This window comes from Leptonychotes weddellii, chromosome 3, assembly GCF_054177405.1.
Source record: "Leptonychotes weddellii isolate Sample4059 chromosome 3, ASM5417740v2, whole genome shotgun sequence".
NCBI lineage: Eukaryota > Metazoa > Chordata > Mammalia > Carnivora > Phocidae > Leptonychotes > Leptonychotes weddellii.
This window is the reverse complement of record NC_138371.1, coordinates 17,007,208-17,030,411: the sequence shown is the minus strand read 5'-3', so window position 1 is coordinate 17,030,411 and position 23,204 is coordinate 17,007,208. Positions and strand designations below refer to the sequence as shown.

Genomic DNA, 23,204 nt, shown 5'->3' with positions numbered 1-23,204 from the left:
AATAAATGAATAAATAAAATCTTTTTAAAAATTACTTAGGGGCACCTGGGCGGCTCAGTCGTTAAGCGTCTGCCTTCGGCTCAGGTCATGATCCCAGGGTCCTGGGATCAAGCCCCACATCGGGCTCCCTGCTCAGCGGGAAGCCTGCTTCTCCCTCTCCCACTCCCCCTGCTTGTGTTCCCTCTCACTGTGTCTCTCTGTCAAATAAATAAATAAAATCTTTAAAAAAAAAATAAAAATAAAATTACTTAAAAAGGGGCACCTGGGTGGCTCAGTCATTAAGCGTCTGCCTTCGGCTCAGGTCATGGTCCCAGGGTCCTGGAATTGAGTCCCACATAGGGCTCCCTGCTCAGCGGGAAGCCTGCTTCTCCCTCTGCCACTCCCCCTACTTGTGTTTCCTCTCTCTGTGTGTCTCTCTCTGTCAAATAAATAAATAACATCTTTTAAAAAAAATTAAATTACTTAAAAAAAAAAGAAAGGAAAATGTATAGTTGAATAAGTTATAAAGGGAAGACCCTCGTTAGCACCCAGGACTAGAAATTAGAACTTGGCCAGCTATTTCAGAAGCCAGCTACATGCCCGATCCTATCACAACTCTCCCTCCTCCCCAAAGTAACCACAGCCCTGACATTTATGGTAATCACTTAGGAGGATTTTATTTTAATGGGACTAAAGGTTTAGCTATAAATAATCACTAATGGTAGAATATTAGGCACTCAAAGGGTGTTTGGGGAGCCATGAGAGGTAGCCAGACCTCAGCACACTTAAAATCGCATCATTTCATACAGTTAGTTCCCCCTATGCCTAGATTAAAACACACCTCACTGGAGAGGATCCACAGAAGTCCAAGTCCAGGGCTGTGCCCTGTGCCCTTAGCTGCCTGACTCCCACCCACTGGGCCAGAAATCTCCATACCCCACAGTCTTTCCAAGGCAGAGCAAAAGTAGGTCCCAGCTCACAGTGTTTGGGAGAGCGCCAGGGACTATTCGTCTCTGCTGCTGACATGTGAGCCCAGGACGTTGCCAAGACTTCCCTGGGTCTTGGTCTCAGTGTGTAGTATGGGGCCATAATGAAGCCTTTTATAATCCCCTATATTCCTCTCCTAACTTGGTCCCCTTTTCCTCAGTCTCGGTTTCTATTACAGCCACCTGTTCATTCACCTTGCAAGAAGCTCATCACCTTTCTTTCCCTCTGGGTGTCTTTCCAATCTTGTGCTCCACTCTTTGCCCTTGATTCTTACAATACCATGAGTCCGCATCATCTCTACACACATCTTTATAAACACACACGTGTGTCCTTGCATATTGGAGGTGCTGACCAAACGTTCCTAGAATGCATACATGTAAAGAAAGAAGAAATGAATTATTTCATGCATTTATGTATGCATTCCTTCAATGTTTAGCGAGTGCCCAAAATATACAGAGATACTAACTAACCCGTCCCTCTACCCTCTAGGATCATTCCTCTCCTCCCTTTCTCCTCATCTTCCTCCTTCCCCGTCCTGGTTCTTTTTTCCTTACCCTGTGCCACAGAGCTAGACTGAGTGCCCTGCAAGGCAGGACACAGAGACACAGAAGCCGGCCAGTGGAACAGACACCCTGGAAAGGAGCCAGATGAAATCAGGGCAAAGACAGCTGTGTGACATGCAGGGAGAAACCGTGCGGAATGAAAAGCAGTGATTCACGGAGCACCGCAACTCAGACACTCCTTGGGTTTCACCGGGAGAGCTACTGCAGGATTGGGGTCAATGAGGGCTGGCATCAAGATGAAGGGCAGCCGGGCTCCTCCTCCTTTAATCCTTGTCTCACCACCCCTCCCCCAAAACTCCTTCCCTTTGACCAGTGTCCTGGGCCTTTAAGAGTTGGAAGAGCTCACACCTCTCCCCTCCCTACTCCTTCCCTTTGGCTGCAAGTCTGCCAGTCACAGCAGCAAACTGCGGTAGAAAAGGGGAGGAAGCCAGTGAGTGAGCAAGCGAGAGAGGAGAGCAAGAGCCCAGCTGGGTTTCCTCGTCCCACAGGAGAGAGCATCGCACAAGCTTACAGACACAGGACCGCTATCCTGCCCACGGTAAGGGCCCGGAGGCTCTGACCAGCCTCTGCCCCAAGCTCTGCCCTGCCTGAGTCCCTAACTCTGTCTGCCAAATGCCTATCCCCCCTGATTAAATTGTACCCCGGACTCCTTAGCCCTAACACGTCTGCAAGGCTCCCACCTCCTGGTTCTCTCTAGCACTTTGATTTGCAGCTTTCCTCCTGGCTGTGGCAGTCACCCCTTACATGGGGACCTCTTAGCTACCACTCAGAAGTGAGCCCCATCCTAGTAAGGGAAGAGAGAGAATTGGAGTAGGATAGATTCATTAGCAGAATGTTGAGGATTACCGAAGACCCAGGGAAGATCATAGAAACAATAGAGTTATGAGATTTCCTTAGAAAGAGCCCCGGTTTGAGCTCTATACTTGTTCTCAGCCTGCTCCATGGGCTAGGGCAGTTTGTTGGCATGCCCAAGGGCTGTGCTGGGAAGAGCACCTGCTTCTAGTCCTGATTTTGCCACTAACCAGCTATGTGACTTTGGACAGCAGCTTCCTGATCTGTGGTAGGAATTTAGGGTTTCCCAGACTTGCTTGTGTAGTAGGGGTTCTTTTTTAAAATAAATATTCCTGAGCTCCATCCTTTTGGGTGGGGCTAAGGAATCGCTATTTGACCTAGGGATATCAGTATAGCCAGGAACCTCTGGATTGGATGAGTTATGAAAGAAAGAGTCGGGGTGCCTGGGTGGCTCAGTCGTTAAACGTCTGCCTTCGGCTCAGGTCATGATCCCAGGGTCCTGGGATCGAGCCCCGCATCGAGCTCCCTGCTCGGCGGGAAGCCTGCTCCTCCCTCTCCCACTCCCCCTGCTTATGTTCCCTCTCTCCCTGTGTCTCTCTCTGTCAAATAAATAAAATCTTAAAAAAAAAAAAAAGAAAAAGAAAAAGAGTCTTCAAGCTTTAACATTCTGAAGGCTCCCTATGACCAGAGCCATTCTGTCCTCTTTCTATGAATGAAGTCACCCAATAATCCTGCTCAGAAGCAAGAGAATAGACAAAATGATTCTCTTTCTTCCTGCCCCTCAGAGAGCTCTGAGACACCCCGAATTTCACTGTAATGCTTTTGGCACCTTTGGCAACTCTGCCAAAGTCCATCTCTTATAGCCACCTGTAAGTTGAGGACCAAATCTTACCGGGCAGCCCTGGCCACTTCCCACCTTATTTTGTGTCTTTATCCTCTCATCGATATTATAGAGGTAATTATCTGTGTCCTCGAGGATCTCCACATTCACATCTAGGTGTGAACAGTGAGGACTCAATCTCTTACTCTGTCTTCATCCTCTGCTCCTCACCTCTTGGTCTTGCTCCCACTCCCAATCCTTTGTTCCTTCTCTCCTCACTGCACCTGCATCAGCTGTGATATCCTTCCCATCCTACCTTCAGAAACCAGAGGCAACACCAAGACCTAGAACACCTGGGTTCCAAGTCGCATTCTCTGAGCAGTGTGTTCAGTCAGTCTCCTAGGATACGGGGGAAGCGAGGCTGAGTGGAAGGGTGTGCTCCTGAGTGTCCTCTTCCCTCCTGGACCCCAGGGTCAAAATCCCCACAGGGGACGAGAACCCGACCTATTGGGAATTAGAGGAGAAAGAAAAAGAGGAAGAGGTGAGGGGAGAAGGGGTGGGGAGAAGGATAAGGAGAGGAGAGCACAGAGAGGTTGGCAAGTGAGCAAGTAGGGAGGCAGAGGGGATCAGGAGAGAAGAGTGAGCTGGGCGAAAGGAGAAGGAAGGCACCAGGATGGGGAGAGGAGAGAAATGGGAAGAAAGAAAAGAAAGGCTATTAAGTGGTACATGGTGGGGCAGAGAATGACAAAAGTGGGGAGACAAAGCATCCATGTCCCTTGTTGCTTCTTAGCCCTGCTCTAACCTGCTTCCAGAGTTTCCTTTTGGAAAGAAAGGGCTTTCCCTTTCTTTTCTTTTTTTTTTTTAGATTTATTATTTATTTTAGAGAGAGAGAGAGCGGGGGGTGGGGCAGAGGGAGAGGGAGGAGAGGATCTCAAGCAGACTCTGTGCTGAGTGTGGAGCCTGATGCGGGGCTCGATCCCACAACTCTGAGATCATGACCTGAGCCGAAACCAAGAGTTGGACATGCAACTCTTTCTCTGGCACCCCCAGAGAAAACCCTTTCTAAGGGCAGAGCCTTGGTGAGATCTCTGAGCTGGTTACAAGGAACCATGGTTCTGGTCCCACTTCTGCCACATAATTCATTCAATGACTCTGGCAGTTCAGCTAATCTTTCTAGCCCTTCTCTATAAAATGAAGTCCAGCTCTGACATTCTGTGGCTCCCTGAGTTGAAATCGGCCCTCATATGGCCACATGTCACCTGGATCTACGTTTAAAATAGTGAGTCAGGAATGGGAGCAGGATTGGAAGAGCATGCCAAACTCTGGGGTTGGAAGAGTTTGACCAAAATGCATAAAATAATTTTCTAAGGCTTTCTTGAGAGGAGATAGGCTCCAAAACAGGGGTGTCCCAGCACATGTTTCAGGACATGATTGTGAGGCTCCTGGACACAGGTGTAAGGAAAGGGCATTCTGTCGTCTCCCAAGGCCGAGATCCACCCCATCCCAAGGTCCCTATGCCCCAAACATGGGAGCTGAAATTCAAAGAGGAGGTAAGGAAGGATATTGGCAAGGGGGATCAGAACCCCAGCCTTCTCCCTTCCGCTGGAGTCTGGGGACCTGAGACATTTAGGAGGGACTTCTTACTTCACTCTTCAGTTTTTGCGAGTCTTAGATTCCAAGCTGCTTTTTTGCCGCTCATGAAGCACGCTGGGTCCCTTCTTCCATCCAGAGGCTTCTTCTGATCTCACCCAGTCTCACTGTATTCAGCCTCAGCCAGCAAAACCTTTGCTTTTTGGAACTGTTGCAGAGTTCTGTCTCTCCTGAGGGCTGCCTTGAGTTATCTTTCCCACTTAGGTACAGTCTGGCTCCCCAAACTTCCCCTCTCCCTCTGGGGCCCTGCATATTGCTACTCCTTTAGAAAGCCTTCTCTAGGTCCTCCAGTCAGGGGAGCTGTATTTTCAGTGACCTCTACATTTTTCCTAAAGATTTAGTCACACTTGGGTGACTTGATAGGCCCTTCCAGCTAAAGAGAGAGAAGGCACTGAGATGCTATGTGACCTCAGGCAAGTCACAAATCATTTCTGGACTTCTGCTTTTCGTTGATGAGGTCTAGCGAGTTGAACTGCACCATGTTCTAATGGAGCACCAACTGAATGATTGCTTTAGAGATGCTTTTCGTGTTTTAGATGCTCACCATTGTCAAAAACTTAAACTTATCAATTAAAAAACACAGCATTTCTATTCAAGTGCAGTTCCTTTGCTTTTGCAAAGCATTGAGCTCTATGTTTCTTGGGCTTTGCCAGTTCCAGAATGATTTGGTCAAGAGTTGAGAATTTCTTAGAGGGGCTGAGCTAGAATCAATGTGGCTACATATCAAGTCTTCTGGCTTTTTTTTTTAAAGTTATTTATTTATTTATTTATTTATTTATTTATTTATTTATTTATGAGAGAGCGTGAGAGAGAGAGAGCGCGCGTGCGCGCGCGCACAAGCAGGGGGAGGGGCAGGCAGAGGGAGAGGGAGAAGCAGACTCCCCACTGAGCAAGGAGCCCAACCCGGGTCTCAGTCCCAGGACTCCAGGATCATGACCTGAGGCGAAGGCAGACGCTTAACCGACTAAGCCACCCAGGCTGCCCCTCTTCTGGTTCTTTTCAAGAGAAGTTTGTTCTTACCTACTAGGACAACTTAACCAGATCCTAAATTAGCACGCATCTTAAAGAGGGCTCTCTTTTTCAGGAGGCAAAGAAAACTTGAAAATGCATTTCTAAGACTACGTAACTCACCTGGTCCGTTAAGCTGTTGGGAATAACTGTTATGACAAGTAAAGTGTGCTTTACCACGGGAAGGCAGAAGAATGTGGTTTATGTAGCAAGTATGGTACTAAGTGTCCCCGAAGAGGCAAAAGTAGCATTCTGCCTTGGCCCCTTGGGAGCTGGGGGGCCTGCCCGGGACCATGGGGAGGGCTCCCAAGATAGAGCAGCTGGGGTGATTCCCCCTGGAGAAGAGAAGGCTAGGATATAGAGAGATTCCAGGTTCTGAAAGGGGGCAGCCAGCAAGATGGTGGTCCTTAATAATGAGGAGCTGAAGGGTGTGACTCTGGGGTGTTGGGCAGAAAGCCCCGGTCTAGTCCTCTCTGGCGACGGCTATGGGAAACAGCAGATGCTGTGGAATCAGACATATTTGGCTCTAAATTCTGAATCCTTATGTGATTTGATGCAAGTTTCTTAGCCTCTCTAAGCCTCAAATTCATCAACCTCAAACGAAAAGTAAAAAAGAGCTAAAGACTATGTAGATGAAGTGCCTGGAACATCGTGGGCCGTCAGGACGCACGCGTTTCCTTCTCTTCCTCCTCTGATCTGTTATTCTAAGATCACCAGTGTTAACCCAGAGCCTTTTGTTCCTCTGTGCTCCTCCAGGTGACTGGCACCAGCTGGCGGACCGGTGGGTGATGGTGTCTCTGATGCAAGGCCGTGAGTACCCCAGCAGGAGAGGAGGCTTTCGGGAGACAGCCCAGGGATGGGGAGGCGGGGAGGAGTCTGGACCCCTGTTCAAGAGCTCCTCCTGGGCCCTCCACCCTTCCCGCCGGCTACCCAGCCAGCCCCTTCTTCTCCTGGCCCAGGGCTGCCCATCAGTCAAGACTTGCTGCTGATGCAGAAGGGCATGCTGATGCGCAAGGTGAGGTCCAAAAGCTGGAAGAAACTGAGATACTTCAGACTTCAGGATGATGGCATGACAGTCTGGCATGCCCGGCAGGCGGGAGGCACTGCCAAGCCCACCTGTGAGTCACGTGGATGGCTAGGCGTGGGTGTGGTGGGGGGATCGGACTCTGAAGAGCCCAGGTGCTTGAGAGCAGGGGAGGGAACAGGGTCCTACAGTGTATCAGTTACTGCACGTAAAAGGCTTAGGAGTGCCCTGGCACATAATAAGGCTCAATAAATCCTAGGTTACATTTATTATTATTATAGTGAGAGCATGATCTCACGCATCAGACTACCTGGATCAAAGCCCTGGCTCTGCCACTTTCTAGCTGAGTGGCTTTGGACAAGTTACATTAAGCTTCAGTTTCCTCATCTGCAAAATGGGGATTGAATAGTACCTGCTAGCAGGTTGTTACAGAGACTCAGTAAGTTAATGTACAAAGCACCTAGCGTGGCACCTGAAGCCAGGATGCATTTCACAAATTAGCCACTATGATGCCTATTTTTAAATATCACAAATGCAGCACAACAGTGTGCATCCTGTTGGCCAGACGCTTTATGACCCCTCCAAAAATGTGATCACAGGACACATCTGAGAGAGTCCGCTTTAGAGACATAATCAAAGCTCACGATCCACAGCACCCCCAGCTGAGGGGAAGGGGGTGGAAGAATTTCTCTGGTGCTTTCTTAGACACCTGGAAAGAGGAGGTCCTCAAACCTGGAACGGGGAAATTGAACTTGGACATATCATGCTTTGGTGTAACCGCTTCTACCTTTAAGTGTGTTTCCATCCCGTCAGCCCCGCCGGTGGTCACCATGTGGACTGGCCATAGAAGGGACTATCCCCTATTTCAGACGAGGGTACTGAGGGGTTAAGTCATTTTGGTCTGTGTCCCACTGCCAGCCAGTGGCCCGAAGCCAGGTCTTGCTGCTCCCAGCCTGGGCCCCTTGGCATGCGGCCTCTGAACATGGCAGCGACTCATGGGGAATCCTGAATCCCAGGGGTCTGCATCTCCCCATACCCAATCTTTGGGGGTTTCATCCTGCGGAGGGAGGTTGGGGTTCCTCCTCCCTATGGCTCCTTAAAGGGTCCCTGACCCTTCACCCCTGCAACTCGGCGGACTCTCTTCCCCCTGCGCCCCCCTGTTTCCTCTCTGGTAGTCTCTATCTCTGATGTGGAGACGGTGCGGGAGGGCCACGAGTCCGAGCTGCTGCGGAGCCTGGCAGAGGAGCTCCCCCTGGAGCAGGGCTTCACCATCGTCTTCCACGGCCGCCGCTCCAACCTGGACCTGGTGGCCAACAGCGTTGAGGAGGCCAAGATATGGATGCAGGGGCTCCAGGTTTTGGTGGACTTTGTTACCGGCATGGACCAACAGGAGCGGCTGGACCAGTATCAGCAGCATGGAGTCAGAGGTGGGGCCAGGGGTCACTGAAGGAGCCAGATGCTGCAGGGCTAGAGACGGGGTTGTGGGGGGGGGGTTGGCATGCTGCGCTAGGGAGGCCTAAGAGTCCAGATGGGGTGGGCAAGGACAGCTCAGGCCACTGTGAGGCAGAGGATATTGAAGGTGTAATGGAGGCTTGGGATGACAAAGACATAACCAGGCAGAGAGTAGGCAGAAATCAGGCCCTTCAGGACTGGTGGGAGGGATGGTGCAAGGCAAAGGACCAAACAAGGTGCTGATCTTGAGAGCTGAACAGAAGATCCCAGTGGCATTAGCTACTGTAGGACTGGGAAGCAGAACTTCGTGGTGTTGACTCATTCAGGTTTCCTAGATTGTATTCACTTTCCATGCCAGGTCGTTCATTCATTTGTTCGTTTGTTCATTCATTCACCATCTATTGAGCAGAAGGTATCAGGCACTGTGCCAGGCTTTAGAGGTACAAAGATTAATGAGACTCAGGCATTGTTTTGGTCGGTGGAGAAAATGGAATTGTGTAAATCATCTAAGTACCCTAGAAGTGTTATGGGACTGAAATTATTTGTGGGTGTTCAAAGGAAGGAGAAATATTTAATTCTAGCTGAGAGAGTTCTGAGAAAAACATCAGGGAGGAAGTTGAATTGGAGCTGAGCCTTGAAAAGGAGTAGAACTTGAACATAAAGAAAGGAGGCAGAAGGCTCTCCTGCCTGAGGGAACAGCATGAGAAAAGTCTCAGAGATAGGACATTGAAGAGCAGGAGGGAGAGTCTGGCTAAAGTACAGGGAGGACAGAGGTGTGTTGAGAAGGCTGCGTGGGGGCCAGATCGTGGGGGTGAAGACCTTCAATCTACGTTAAAAAATTTGGGCTTCTTTCTGCAAGCAACAGGGAGGACCCTGCAGGCACCTGAGCCATGCAGGGACAAGACAGATTGGTGCTCGGGGGGAGATTATTCTGGAAGCTAATATGGAAAATGCATTGGCATGGAGGAGATAGGGGAGACAATGTCAGTGGATGAACATGCACACACATCTGCACACACAAACACACACAGTGCTTTTGCCTTAACTCACACCTGGATGGCTGAGTGACTGGTTCCAGCGTGGAGACAGGAACCAGGATGGTCGGATGAGTTTCCACGAAGTCCAGCGTTTACTGCACCTGATGAATGTGGAAATGGACCAAGAATATGCCTTCCAGCTTTTCCAAGTGAGTGTTTTGGGGAAGGATTTTCAGAAGCCAGCCAAGGCCATGTTCTCACATGGCCAGATGTACCTGACCCTATCCAGCATCACTCTTTGTTGAATCTCTCCTATATGCCCTACCACTATGCCAGGCTCGATGGAAAGTGTAAGGCATGGTTCTCACCCTTCAGTCTTCTTAGAAAGACGATTCATAGTCTTATGAAGGGTAAACAACCATTCGTTACTGTGTCAGACCTCAAGGACCTCTCTGTTCATGGCCAGAACTTCCCACGTGCCTAGTAACAATGGAAAAGTCCAACTGGAATGTGAATAAAATAGGAGGAGGGATCTTTTAAACTTTTAGGCACTTGTTGGGGCATTTAACCCTTTCTGATTGAAATTTTTCTCTAGTAGCAAATGGTACGGCTGCCATTTTGCTTTTTACTTACCGAAGCGGCTTCTATGAACACAAAGTGTCAGGAGTTCTGGGAGAATTTTGCAGAAAGATGTTTGTATCCACCTGTCGGCAAGATTGCCCTTACAGGACGGGTCAAAGCCATACAATGTGCTCTTAAAAGGATTTTTCCACCATCCTCTAAACCCTTGCTTGCAGGCAGCAGACACATCCGAGTCTGGGACTCTGGAGGGAAAAGAGTTTGTAGAGTTCTATAAGGCGCTGACTAAACGTACTGAGGTGCAAGAGCTGTTTGAAAACTTTTCGGCTGATGGGCAGAAGTTGACCCTGCTGGAATTTGTGGATTTCCTCCAAGAGGAGCAGAAAGAAGGAGAGCGAGCTTCTGACCTTGCTCTGGAACTCATCGACCGCTATGAGCCCTCAGATAGCGGTAAGAGGGCTAGGGTGGAGAGGCACTGGGCATGGGCGAGGAGGGGGACCTTAGAAAGGTCCAGAGACAAGCCACCTTCTGCCTAACTCAGGGAAGGCTGAGCCCATGCCTACCCCAGCCCCTGTGGAAGCATCTTCATCTCATTCAACCCCTGGGAAGGGGAGCAGCAGTTTCCCGCCCAGATAAGACAGGAGTCTCCTCCGTAATGCTGTATCTCTCAGGAGGAAGAACAGTCCACAAGTCTCCTTTCCTCCACTATGCTTATGCTTCACTTTCAGAATAAGTTCGTCCTGATGTCAACGGTTGTCCCCAGTGGAAGGAGAGATCCGTGGTCCTCTCCCTTCGGCTTCTTCTCTTCTAGTGCCTAATTCCTTTGCTTCCAGCTCTCTTCATGGTTCCCGTTTGCTGTCTCTTTAAATGCTGGCTCTCTGCCACTTCCTGGGCTTTCTCCAAATTCTCCAAGTGGTTCTTGAGTGGCTAAGCCTCTGGGCCAGGAAGCTAGTCAGTCCCTGGCTGAGGGGGATGAAGAGGAGGCTTTCTTTTAGCAAGCACAGCTCAAATATGCCCTCTGTCTTCAGCCCTTTCTCCTTGCCCCTTTAATAGACATTGCCCTGCCCTCCATTCCCTTCAGAATACGAGGAATTTACATTAATAATAAATGATTTACAAGGTACTTTCACATCACTTACTTCCTCTAGCCCTCACTACGATCTTGTAAATCAGGAGCATAATCCTTATTCAGCCTCTGCTAAGTATCCCATTAATGTGCTAACATTTCTACATGTCTTTTCTCATCATTCCGATGACCAGTTGAAGTGGCTTCTGTTATTAAGTCAGTTGTGCAAAAGAGGAAAACTCGGGTTTAGAAAGATCAAATGACTTGCTCAAAGCCAAAGCCTAATGAGAGGAGGAATTGGGATTCAAACCCGGGTCACCTGACCCTTACCTAATACCTCTGTTGAGCATGAGGATTAGAGATGAGATGGATGAGAGGTGCCTGCGTGGTTCAGTCGGTTAAGCGTCTGCCTTCAGCTCAGGTCATGATCCCAGGGTCCTGGGATCTGAGTGCTGGATCAGGCTCCTTGCTTAGCGGGGAGTCTGTATCTCCCTCTCCCTCCACTCTTCTCCCTCTGCTCCTCCCCCCTGCTCTTGCGTTTATGCACTTGCTCGCAAACTCTCTCTCTCAAATAAATAAAATCTTAAAAAAAAAAGAGAGAGAGATGAGATGAATGAGAGCTGGACAAGTGACCCACATTTCCTAGGTCTCAACTCCTACTCCTTTTATTCATTCATTCACTCACTACTTCAGCTAATGCTTATTGAACCCCTGTAATGGGCCAGGACTTTTGCTCAGCCCCAGAGATACAGCAGAAGGTCCGACAAGAACGCTGCCCTCATGGAACTGAGACTCAAACAGAAAGGGTTGGAATCCCTGATTCCAGATTCATGTCTGTGCTCAGAGGAGAAAGGGGGCTGTAAAGCAATCATTTCAGAAAAATAAATAGAAGAAGAATGCCTAAGGGTTAAGAAATAGGATCTTCTTTTTTTTAAGATTTTATTTATTTACTTGACCCAGAGAGAGAGAGAGGAATCACAAGTAGGCAGAGCGGCAGGCAGAGGGAGAGGGAGAAGCAGGCTCCCTGATGAGCAGGGAGCCCAATGCAGGGCTCGATCCCAGGACCCTGGGATCATGACCTGAGCCGAAGGCAGACACTTACCTGAGTGAGCCACCCAGGTGCCCCCTTCTATCTCCAGTGCAGGATCCAGTAGACATCAGTTACATTTATTCTACCACCTGCCCCTCTGGGTGGTGTTCCCTCCCCTGCTCTCAACTGGCTGCAGAGGATAGTCTCTGCCAGGAAACCCGGGCTCAAGGCCCCAATCTGCTGCTTACTAACTGAGTCACCCTGGGCAAGCTGCTTAATCCAGTGGGGGCTCAATTTTCTCATTTGTAAAATAATCGGTGATCAAATGAAATGACATACATGAAAAGTATCTGGCAACTGTGGATTTTCTCTCGCAATTTAAGTTCTTACTGTTAAGAATAAAACTTCCTGCCTGACTTCCTGCCGCTCTCCACCATCTGTAGCCTTGTCAAAGCGGGAGCAACGAAGCTGGGCATTAGAGTCGAGTTGCTCCACCTCCCACGGGAGGCCCCCTGCAGCAGTGTTGCCCTCAGTGAGACTGCACGGCCCGGTGGGACTGGCGTGGCTCAGACACCTGACGGCCGGGGTTCAAATCCCAGCTCCTTCACTTACTAGTTATGTTACCCAACTTCTCAGGGCAGATTATATTCTATCTGCCTCATCACGTTGGCGAGAACATTAAGAGAGGTGCTGCACGGGACGTCCTGGGCACAGAGCAAGTGCTCAGCACTAGTCGCTCAGTACTAGTACTAGATATTGTATGAAGCCCATGCTGATATGGGTGAGAGCTGTGGCAGGAGTGAGGGGGCCCTGCCCTCAAACAGAGGGTGTATTGTAGTCCAGGGGTATATTGGACGACCACTCTGCAGAACACCATATGGGAATTGATGATAGGAAGAAACCCTCAGGTCATAGTTGGCATCAGCTTCACAGCCCAGGGAATAAAACACAGGTACCTTGGTCGTGTTGCTAAAGAGTCTTCGACTTTGTTCCTCTCTGGGCTCAGTTTCCCTATATATAAAATTAACCCTTTATACTGAATACTATGCTGTCCTTTATGGTAACCATGAGCTCTTTGTGACTATTTTTTAAAAGTGTTTTTTTTTTTTTTACGATTTTTATTTATTTGAGAGAGAGAGAGAACTTGAGTGTGGGGGCTCACATGAGCAGGGGGAAGAGCAGAGGGGGAGGGAGAGGGACAAGTGGACTCCAGGCTGAGTGCAGAGCACCGAGCCCGATATGGGGCTCAGTCCCACAACTCCAAGATCATGACCTGAGCTGGAACCAAGAGTGGATGCTCAATTGACTGAGTGAGCCACCCAAGCGCCCCACTGTGTGATTATTTAAATTTAAATTAACAGGGTCCTTGTGTGACTGTCAGTTAAGCTTCTGACTCTTGATTTTGGCTCAGGTCATGATCTCAGGGTTGTGAGACTGAGCCCCATGTTGGGCTCTGTGCTCAGCAGAGTCTGCTTGGGATTCTCTCTCTCCCTCGCCCTCTGCTCCTGGCCCCCCCTGCTCTTGCGCACGTGCACACGCATACGTGCTCTCTCTAAAAAAATAAATAGGGCGCCTGGGTGGCTCAGTTGGTTAAGCAACTGCCTTCGGCTCAGGTCATGATCCTGGAGTCCCGGGATCGAGTCCCGCATCGGGCTCCCTGCTCAGCGAGGAGCCTGCTTCTCCCTCTGACCCTCCCCCCTCTCATGTACTCTCTCTCATTCTCACTCTCTCAAATAAATAAATAAATCTTTAAAAAAATAAATAAAATCTTAAAAATAATAAAATAAATTTAAATTAACTAAAATTGGGGTGCCTGGCTGGCTCAGTTGGAAAAGCATGCGACTCTTGATCTCACTTTGGGTGTAGAGATTACTTAAATGAATAAATAAATGAAAACTTTCAATTAATTAATTAATTAATTAAAATCAAAATTTTAAATTCAGTTCTTCAGTCACACAGCCACATCTCAAGTGCTCAGTAGCCATATGTGTCTAGAGGCTGCCATACTGGACCGCACAGAACAGAACATTTCCACCATTGCAGAAAGTTCTGTTGGATACTAGTGAACTAGCATGATCTTAATGATTCTCCTCGTACCTTTAACTCTCTCTGAGGGTGGGGATGATTGAAATGACAGACAGTGGGTGGGGCACTTTTGGGATCTGGAGGCTGAGAATGGACACCATCTGAAAGGCAGGACCCTGGAGAGGGGCGAGGTGCAGGATGGGCTAGAGGTGTGCTGGGATGCCCTCGCTCAGAGCTTCTCACTCTAGCCTTCCCCTCTTCCACACCTTAGGCAAATTGCGACACGTGCTGAGCATGGATGGCTTCCTCAGCTATCTCTGCTCGAAGGATGGAGATATCTTCAACCCGACCTGCCTTCCCATCTACCAGGATATGACTCAACCCCTGAACCACTACTACATCAATTCCTCTCACAACACCTACCTCGTGGGGGACCAGCTTTGTGGCCAGAGCAGCGTGGAGGGCTATATACGGTGCAGTGGGAAAGAAGGGGAAAGGGCTCCAGCTCATGAGAAGGGGCCATCTGTTCTATCAGTGGATAACAGGGATTGAAAAGATGTTGTGGGGGGCTTGGGGCTGAGGACCCCTGGATACCTGAGAGACTTGGAAGAGATGTTGAAGACTGACAGGAGAGTAGTATTGAAATTCTATGGGTATATGGAGCTTCTCTCTCTTTCATAGGCTGTGAAACTCTCTTGGAACTCAGAGGTCCTGGAAGATTTATTTTGAACAAATAAACTAAACGTTACATGGAAGGCAGGAGAGCATAGAAGTTAGAATCATAGGTTCTGGAGTCAGACCATATGAGGTCAAATCCTAGTTCTCTCACTGGTACTCTGGTTCTAAGTATTTAACTTCTCTGTGTCTCAGTATCCCCATCTATGAAATAGGGATGATAACATTGCCTATTCTGTCTGAGCTGTTGTGAGGATTAAATGAGATAATCCATGTGTTAATAGCTAATAAGTGATATCTGCTTTTATTGTGATTAATCATGGATTGGATCGAGGAGTCAAGATATCTTTGTAGCGGCAGCAACTGAACTAGTAGTTTCAGGGTATAAGAGATGAGTGGAACATATTGCTTCTGCCCTAGGAAGTCTAGTCGAGAAAATAAAGTATAAATTTACTGAGAGTTTGAGGGGCGCCTGGCTGGCTCAGTCGGTAGAGCATGCAACTCTTGATCTCGGGGCAACTCTTGATCTCGGGGTCATGAGTTCAAGCCCCATGTTGGGCATAGAGCTTACTTTAAAAACAAACAAACAAACCGAATGACTGAGAATTTGACTAAGTCAGGTGTTGCGGAATGCTCTACAACCAGAACCCTAGAAGCACCATGAGGCAGTATGTGATGACTTGCTGAAGGAAGATGGTGAGTTGGGGAGGGTGGGGGGTGGAGGTAGTGAGCTGTAGCAGTATCTCGGTGGACAGAGAAGGGTCTGCGGAGATGTAGCTTGAGGGGGTCTTGACGACTAAGTGCCAGTGAGCACTGTTCTCTCCGGAGTGGGGAGAGAGTTCCTAGACGGATGATCAGACCTTGACCTCTCTGTCCCTGGGGGCTTGGGGTTCTTGCAGGGCCCTGAAGAGGGGGTGCCGCTGCGTGGAGGTGGATATATGGGATGGACCTAGCGGGGAACCTATCGTTTACCATGGACACACCCTGACCTCCCGCATCCCATTCAAAGATGTCGTGGCCACTGTAGCCCAGTACGCCTTCCAGGTAGGAGTCCCGGGATGGGCGTACTGGTGAGGGAAGGTGATCTGAGGGAAGAGTGGCTGGCTCTGCATCTGGTGAAGGTAGATGGATGCAGGGGAGGTTATGTCAAATGGCAGAGATGTACAAGAGATTTTAACTGTGAAGCATCAGGCAAATATTAAGGGATTATGAATAAGGGTTGGATGTGTCACTAGTAATTAGTAGTCCTAGAGGTAATTGCTAGAGCTCAGTGACTATTACTTCTAACAACTGTCACCCATCTCGGGGAGGGTGGTTAAGGAAACCGAGAAAGTGGTGGGTAGGGCTGGGGGAAAATAGGAGTCTGGAGAGGAGAGTGTAACATGAACACATAATCAGGGGAATGGCCTAGCCGTCCCATGCTGAGCCTGAAAACTCAAAGGTCCCAGAAGGACCTGGGTCACACCTAGTATAGGTCTGAGATTTGGGATCCCAACAGTGACTTTGAGCTGTGAGGTGGGCCCCAGACCCAGCAAGACCTCCTTGATGTCCAGAATCAGGGTACTCTGAGTGAGTCACCAGGGGCGGGGGGGTCCGGAGAAGCAGGGAGTTTGCATGCTTTAGACCTCTGGCTCTAGCGTTCCTTCCCTTCCCCATCAGACCTCAGACTATCCAGTTATCTTGTCCCTGGAGACCCACTGCAGCTGGGAACAGCAGCAGGTCATGGCATGCCATCTGACCGAGATCTTGGGGGAGCAACTGCTGAGCACTACCTTGGATGGGCTTCTGCCCACTCAGCTGCCCTCACCTGAGGTAGGCGCCCTGTTCCCCTAGCCCGGGCTCTGCTGTGGCTTGCATTCCCTCCCTACCGTGCCCCTCTGTGCCCCTCCTGTTCCCTTCTTCTCACCCTTACATGGACCATCTTGCTCTTTAATATCCTTGGAGACAATTTTAATTTTCAAAAAGTCCAATTCAATGCAGAATTGTTTATCGTTTTCTAAATTTGAAATCAATTGTTTACTTCTTATTTCTTTTTTCAATGGAAATATCTTGATTTTTTTTCCCGGATAGTTCATAGTTGTTGTAGACCGTACAGACAATAGAGAGAAAAGGAAATCCCCCCACCATAATCTCAACCTCTCCCATAACAGGTGTCAAGAGATTTTTGTAAATGCATATGTAAACATATATGTGTGTATATATTTGCACTTTAAAAAATGCTTGGGGTCATTTTCTATACCCCTTTTATATCTCACATACAATATACATCATGGATGTCTTTGCATGTATAATTTTTTTCCTTTTAATAGCTCTGTGGTAGTCCATTTTCTTTTATGAACCATTATTTATTCAACCAGTAAATGGTAAACATTCAGGTTGTTGGTAATTGTTCACTTGTACATACAGCTTTGTCCATCTACTCTTTCTTCTTTTTTTTTTTTTTAAAGATTTATTTATTTGAGAGAAAGAGGGATAGAGAGCGCAAGCGTGCGGGGGTGGGTGGGGAGGGGCAGAGGGAGAGAATCTCAAGCAGACTCCCCGCTGAGCACAGAGCCTGACACGGGGCTCAATCCCACGACCCTGAGATCATGACCTGAGCCAAAATCAAGAGTTGGATGCTTAACCAAGTGAGCCACCCTGGCGCCCCGTTTACTCTTTCTTTGAGATGGATTCCTAGAAGTAAATTGCTGGGTTGAAGAGTTTGCATGTTGATATTTTGGTTATTACTGCCAAGTTGCCCTCTGGAAAAAAATACCAAATTGCACTCTGACCAACGATGTAAGAGACGGACCACAAATATCTCCAGTAGTAAGATGATTCACAGTGGCAAATGTGGGGGGAAAAAAGCCAAGTTTTTAAAAAAGAAAGGTCTATATTTTCTTCTTTTGAATTAATTGATATTATTTACCCACTTTTATTGGGGTTTATGATCTTTATTGGTATATAACAAGATTTAAATGTTAAAGACATTGATGCATTGGGAAATTTGTTTTTGCAGTCTTTGCTTTTGTCTTATAGCATCTTCTGCCCTATAGAGGATTTTAAGCTTTATGTAGTCAAATTGGCCAGTGCTTTTTATGTCTTCTGAGTTATCATCTCCTGTTTCTTTTCTTTTCTTTTCTTTTTTTGAGAGAGAGAGAGAGAGCGGCGGGGGTGGGGGCAGGCAGAGGGAGAGGGAGAGGATCTCAAGCAGACTCCTTGCTGAATGCAGAACCCAACACAGGGCTTGATCTCAGGAGGACCCTGAGATCATGATCTGAGCCAAAACCAAGAGTAGGACGCTTAACTGACTGAGCCACCCACACACCCCTCATTTCCTGTTTCTAAAGGCTTTCCCACTTTAAGATTATTCAAAAAGATTCTCTATTTTTTTTTAAAGATTTTATTTATTTATTTTATTTTATTTTAAAGATTTTATTTATTTATTTGACAGAAAAGATGACACAGCAAGAGAGGGAACACAAGCAGGGGGAGTGGGAGAGGGAGAAGCAAATTCTCCACGGAGCAGGGAGCAGGGAGCCAGATGCGGGGCTCGATCCCAGGAACCTGAGATCATGACCTGAGCCAAAGGCAGACACTTAACGACTGAGCCACCCAGGCGCCCCAAAAAGATTCTTTATTTTCTTCTAATACTCTTATGTCCTTTATATTTACATGTAAATCTTTAATCTGGGAGAAATCTCTCTGTGTCAAAAGTGAGGTATTTTTTGTTTTGTATTGTTTTCCAATTGGATAGAGATGTGACAAGTTCGCTTAACAGTAGGGAATCCCTACTGTATGTATCAAGCAGCCTCCCTGTGGGGACTTCTGACCACTCAGCTGCATGGCCCCCAGAGCAGACAGGTAAACAAGCCCCTTCATTTCTGTCTCCAGGAGCTTCGGGGGAAGATCTTGGTGAAGGGGAAGAAGTTAAGGACACTTGAGGAGGATCTTGAGGAAGAGGAAGAGGAGGAAGAGCTAGAGTCTGAACTGGAGAGAGAGCAGGAAGCTGACCCGGAGCTGGAGGCCCAGCTGGAGTCTGAGCCCCAGGCGTTGAGCCCATGCAGTAAGGACAAAAAGAAGGAGAAGGTGGGCCCGCAGAGTGGTCTTTCTGCTCTAGCATTTGGTCAGTCTGTATGATAAGCTGACTTCATGTGTGGAGAGGCTAGAGCCAGGCAGGGTGGAGGGCCGAGGAGCAAAATACCCCTTGCCCCCAGTAAAAGAGGTGTAAGGATGCGTGCATGACATCACGACATATTGTCATATGTAGATAGATTACAGTGGCTTTCCAACTTCTTTGGGCCATGGAATCATTTTTTAATGAAATCGTATTTGGGAGCCCTGTATACAAAAGGATCAATGCAGAGCCATCCTGGTTGAAGCACCCATTTGGCTCTCTCGGGTCCCCTGTTGGCTCCCGAGAGATCTTTGTACTTCTTCTCAGTCTCTTTAAATTAAGGCCAGTTTGAAAAACACTGCTGTGTGTGTGTGTGTGTATGTGTGTGTGTGCGCGCGCGCGCACGCGACAGAGGGAGAGAGAGAGTACACCCTGCACTGTTGTATTGGGGACGTATGGCTTACTGAAGTGACTGCTGTGACCTCATTTGAAATGGGCTTAGAGAAAGCTTCTTGGAAAAGGTGAGTCTGAGAAGGGGCCAGCAGTAGCCAAAAAGGAGGAGCAGAGAGTTGGGGAAGGTGAAGGCTCTGAGAAGACTGTGCCAAAGTGGTCGGGTCCACCTCCCTGTGGGGAAGGGGTGCCATTGGTGAGGCTGCCAAGGTCCTGGTCAGAAGTCTGCCTTTCTCCTTCTTGTGCGCTTCCCTGACTTAGCTAACTTCTAGCTTGTCCTCCCCTCTCCGGGGCTGTGGTGTCTAACCTGCTACCATGTCCGGGGAAGGAAATGGGAATTCAGAAGAATATAACGATATTACTCTGGGACCCTCACATCCTTCTGGTGCGACTTTCCTGGCCATTTGCGTACCTCGACATATCTGTCTGGGTTCATGTACATTTTGACCAAACCATACTATTAAATTGTTTTAAAAGACGAGAGGTAGGGAGGAGGACACCTCTCTGCTTAAAAGTAATCATTAAGAACCTGTTACCCAGAAATTAACAGTTGGACAGACCCTTTAAGCCCAGAGGCTGAAACCGATCCCATGAGGGTATGTAGACTGCCTTTATTCCCATTCCCATCCCCAGGTTGTGATGTGTCCGCTGTTTTGTCCACCTGTCTGTTGTGAGGTTGTGGTTCAGGCTCCTATTTCCAAGCCTGGGCCCCTTCTCTTTCCCAAGCAGGTGAGGCAGGAGGGAGAACGCAAAGGGGAGGCAGCGGGCAGAGGCTTAGGTTGGACGGGGAAATTCAGATCCTGGACATCGGTTCTTTCCCTCTCAGACCCCTGAGGGTTCAATTCCGTCTTCCTCTCTATTTTCTCCTTTTCCAGAGATCCAAACCCATCTTGTGTCCATCCCTCTCTGCCCTGGTTGTCTACTTGAAGTCTGTCTCATTCCACAGCTTCACTCATTCAAGGGAACACTACCGCTTCTATGAGACCTCATCTTTCTCTGAAACCAAGGCCAGAAGCCTCATCAAGGAGGCTGGTCAGGACCGAAAGGGAGGGCCAGGGAGGGCAGTGGGATGGGTAGGGTCAGGCTGCTGGGCAGGCACATGAGTCCCGAGAAAGAGGACCAAGGGGCTGAGGGCGGCTGAGGGAGCTAAGCGGCTCCTCAGAGCAGGTACAGGGTCAGGAGCTCTGAGCAGTGCGCTCAAAGCTCCAGGGGGAGGAGAGCTGGGGGAGACGGTCAGCATGGAACAGACAGGCACAGTGAGGCTTTCTGAGCCTGGCCTCAGGAGATGCTGGGGACAAGAGTCCAGTGGGTAGGTGGTGTACCTGAGGCCAGGGAAGTGGGGGGGTCCACCTCCTTGTCATCTCCCCACCATGCCCTTTATACAGGCAATGAGTTTGTGCAGCACAACGCCTGGCAGCTCAGCCGCGTGTATCCCAGTGGCCTGAGGACAGATTCGTCCAACTACAACCCCCAGGAGCTCTGGAACGCAGGCTGCCAGATGGGTGAGGGGGTGGCAGGGACAGGGAAGAGGGAGTGGAAGGGCAACATGGGGGGGTTACCTGCCCCGGTGGCAGGAGGGCCAGGGGATGCTTTGAAGGGTGCTAGGTGAAGAAAGATGCAATCTGGGTGGGGGGTGTTCCCAGCAGGCCCTTTTATACCCAATTCATCTCCTTCGTTCCCTGAAAGAGGGGCTAGAGGGCTCCTGAGATGTATGCTTCCCTTCCTTTCTCCTGGGGCCTGCAGTGGCCATGAATGTGCAGACCGCGGGGCTTGAGATGGACATCTACGATGGGCTCTTCCGCCAGAACGGTGCCTGTGGCTACGTGCTGAAGCCTGACTTCCTGCGTCATGTCCAGAGCTCCTTCCACCCCGAGCGGCCCATCAGCCCTTTCAAAGCCCAGACCCTCCTAATCCAGGTACCACGGAGAGAGAAACTGCAGGAAGAACCTAGGGTAGCCAGGATGGAAACCGGGGGGGAGGCAGGGCAGAGGTGGCGGGGCCTGGCAGGAATGTAGTGGGTGAAGAATTCCTCAAGAGAGGCAGGATAGCCTGACTGTGAACCGCAGGGATTTGGGAGCCAGCCGCCTAGGTTCGAACCCATTCACTAGTCGTGTAACTCTGGGCAAGTTCCGGAACCTCGGGCTCCTCACCAGCAAAATGGGAGGAATGCCACTCCCCAGCCCACAGGGTTGCTGTGATCATGAGTCTAACAAGTGCCCACAACAATGCCTGGGGCAGGGTCGGGGCTGTAAAGGGTTTGCTGAACACACCTACTTTCAAACCTCGTGCAATTTCTACTTGGATGCATCTTAAATTGCAGCTAGGTTACGAGAAGAGAATATATTACTCAAAGCCAGAAGCTATAGCGCCAGGTCCTGAGACACCAGCCGCCCCCCCCCCCGCCATCCCCCGCCCGCCCCCCCCCCCCCAGCAGGGCTGGGATGAACAGGAACTAGTGAGGTCCCAGAGTCCTGCTTGCAGGTGATCAGTGGGCAGCAACTCCCCAAGGAGGACATGAGTAAAGAGAGGTCCATTGTGGATCCACTGGTGAGAGTGGAGATCTTTGGCATCCGCCCTGACACAACCCGGCAAGAGACCAGCTACGTGGAGAACAACGGTGAGGCTGGGCGGTGCTGGGAGGGTGGAGGGGCGGGGGGAGGAGCGTGGCTGCTTCCCTACCCAGCTGCCCTCCAGGAAGCACAGTCCCTGTCTCCACCCCCTCTCCCACCTCCATGGGAGGCAGTGTGGAATGGGACAAAGAATAAGGGCTTGGACATCTTGGATCTGAATCCTGGCCCCTTACTTCTGTGCTCCGGTGACCTGGGCAACCTGCTTACCCACTCTGCACCACAATCCCCTCACCTGTAAGATGCTGATCGCTGTGAAAATTGTGGAACACAAGGACGAGCCTAAAGCAAACAGCCAACAAGGTCTATTCCTTCACTCCCTCTCTCCTTCACCCCCACCTCAGGTTTTAATCCATACTGGGGGCAGACGCTAAGCTTCCGGGTCCTGGTGCCCGAACTGGCCCTGCTGCGTTTCGTGGTCAAGGATTACAACTGGAAATCCCGACATGACTTTATCGGGCAGTACACAGTGCCTTGGACCTGCATGCAGCAAGGTGGGCCAGTCCTTCAACCCCTGGCCACCACCACCCAGGCTCTGGCTGTCCTTCTAATGCCCTCCTCCTGCCCCTCTCCAGGCTACCGCCACATACACCTGCTCTCCAAGGATGGCATCAGCCTCCATCCAGCTTCCATCTTCGTGCATATCAGCATCCGGGAAGGGCTGGAGGGGGATGAATCCTAAGGTGGGCACTTCTTGGGAAGGGTGGGTGCACTGGCTTGAGATGGTAAGAAAAACCTGGAAGGATGCTCCAGAAAGCAAACCGAGGTGGTAAAAACCAAGTTTTGGATTGTGCATTCCTAAGCACAAAATTACTTCACCCTTCCTAACAAGCCAATCTAGGACCTGATTTTTCATTCTCTCTCTCTCTTCCCTTTCTTCATTTTTACAAGTCTGTGGTATCATTTCTACCCCCTTCCTTCCCATATTCTATACTGGACTTCCTTCCTTTCTCTTGCCATAGGCTCAATCCCCTACCCAGACCTAGAACTACTCTCTCTCATCAACCCTGGCTCAAAGGCTGGCTGCAACCCAGAGAGGGGCTTGGAGCAGAAGGACACAAAGAGGCATTATCCCCTCCACCCTAACTTCCTCTAAGCCCAGAGCCAAGGGAAAGATAAATCAAGCCTCAAGGTTCCCCAGGCAAAGGCTGGGGAAGGACACCAGACCCTAAGACTATACTTTGACATTCAAGAGAACACTGCACAGCCCTGGGTCCCCACTGGACTGCTCTCTCCTGGCCCCACCTGTATAAATAGAGCTTTTCTACCCAGTTTGGCTTGAGTATGGTCTGTTGCTGGGCAAGAAGAGGACATATGAAGGTTGGGGGACATTTGGGGAAGACAGGTGGGGCAGGGAAAGGGTGGAAGAATAAGTTTCCAGGCCCCCCCACCCCCGCATGTGCT

At 49.5% G+C, this 23,204-nt stretch overlaps 1 protein-coding gene across 3 annotated transcripts; it reads left to right on the top strand.

Annotated features, from left to right (window-relative positions):
- Positions 1-23,071, top strand: PLCD4 (phospholipase C delta 4). Of its 3 annotated transcripts, XM_031019834.2 has the most exons (17): positions 262-2,067; positions 6,556-6,609; positions 6,759-6,917; positions 7,999-8,227; positions 9,332-9,461; positions 10,050-10,281; positions 14,224-14,425; positions 15,527-15,671; positions 16,287-16,439; positions 18,501-18,695; positions 20,049-20,205; positions 20,559-20,675; positions 20,917-21,089; positions 21,655-21,790; positions 22,145-22,294; positions 22,376-22,483; positions 22,763-23,071. In XM_031019834.2, exons 2-16 carry the CDS (start codon positions 6,588-6,590, stop codon positions 22,480-22,482), a joined length of 2,307 nt encoding a protein of 768 aa, XP_030875694.2. In that variant the 5' UTR covers positions 262-2,067; positions 6,556-6,587; the 3' UTR covers position 22,483; positions 22,763-23,071. The 3 variants fall into 3 exon arrangements, with proteins under 3 accessions (XP_081669727.1, XP_081669726.1, XP_030875694.2); XM_081813600.1 differs by having other exon boundaries at positions 259-2,067; positions 22,145-22,483; XM_081813601.1 differs by lacking the exon at positions 16,287-16,439 and having other exon boundaries at positions 1-2,067; positions 22,145-23,071.
- The last annotated feature ends 133 nt before the right edge of the window (positions 23,072-23,204 follow it).

Bases quoted from the DNA above. Each gene is read 5' to 3' on its own strand.
- PLCD4 (XM_081813600.1), top strand. From the start codon at position 6,588: ATGGTGTCTCTGATGCAAGGCC. The intron at 8,228-9,331 runs GTATCAGCAGCA...ACTCACACCTGG, and splicing joins CAACAGGAGCGGCTGGACCA to ATGGCTGAGTGACTGGTTCC. The intron at 16,440-18,500 runs GTAGGCGCCCTG...TTCTGTCTCCAG, and splicing joins CTCAGCTGCCCTCACCTGAG to GAGCTTCGGGGGAAGATCTT.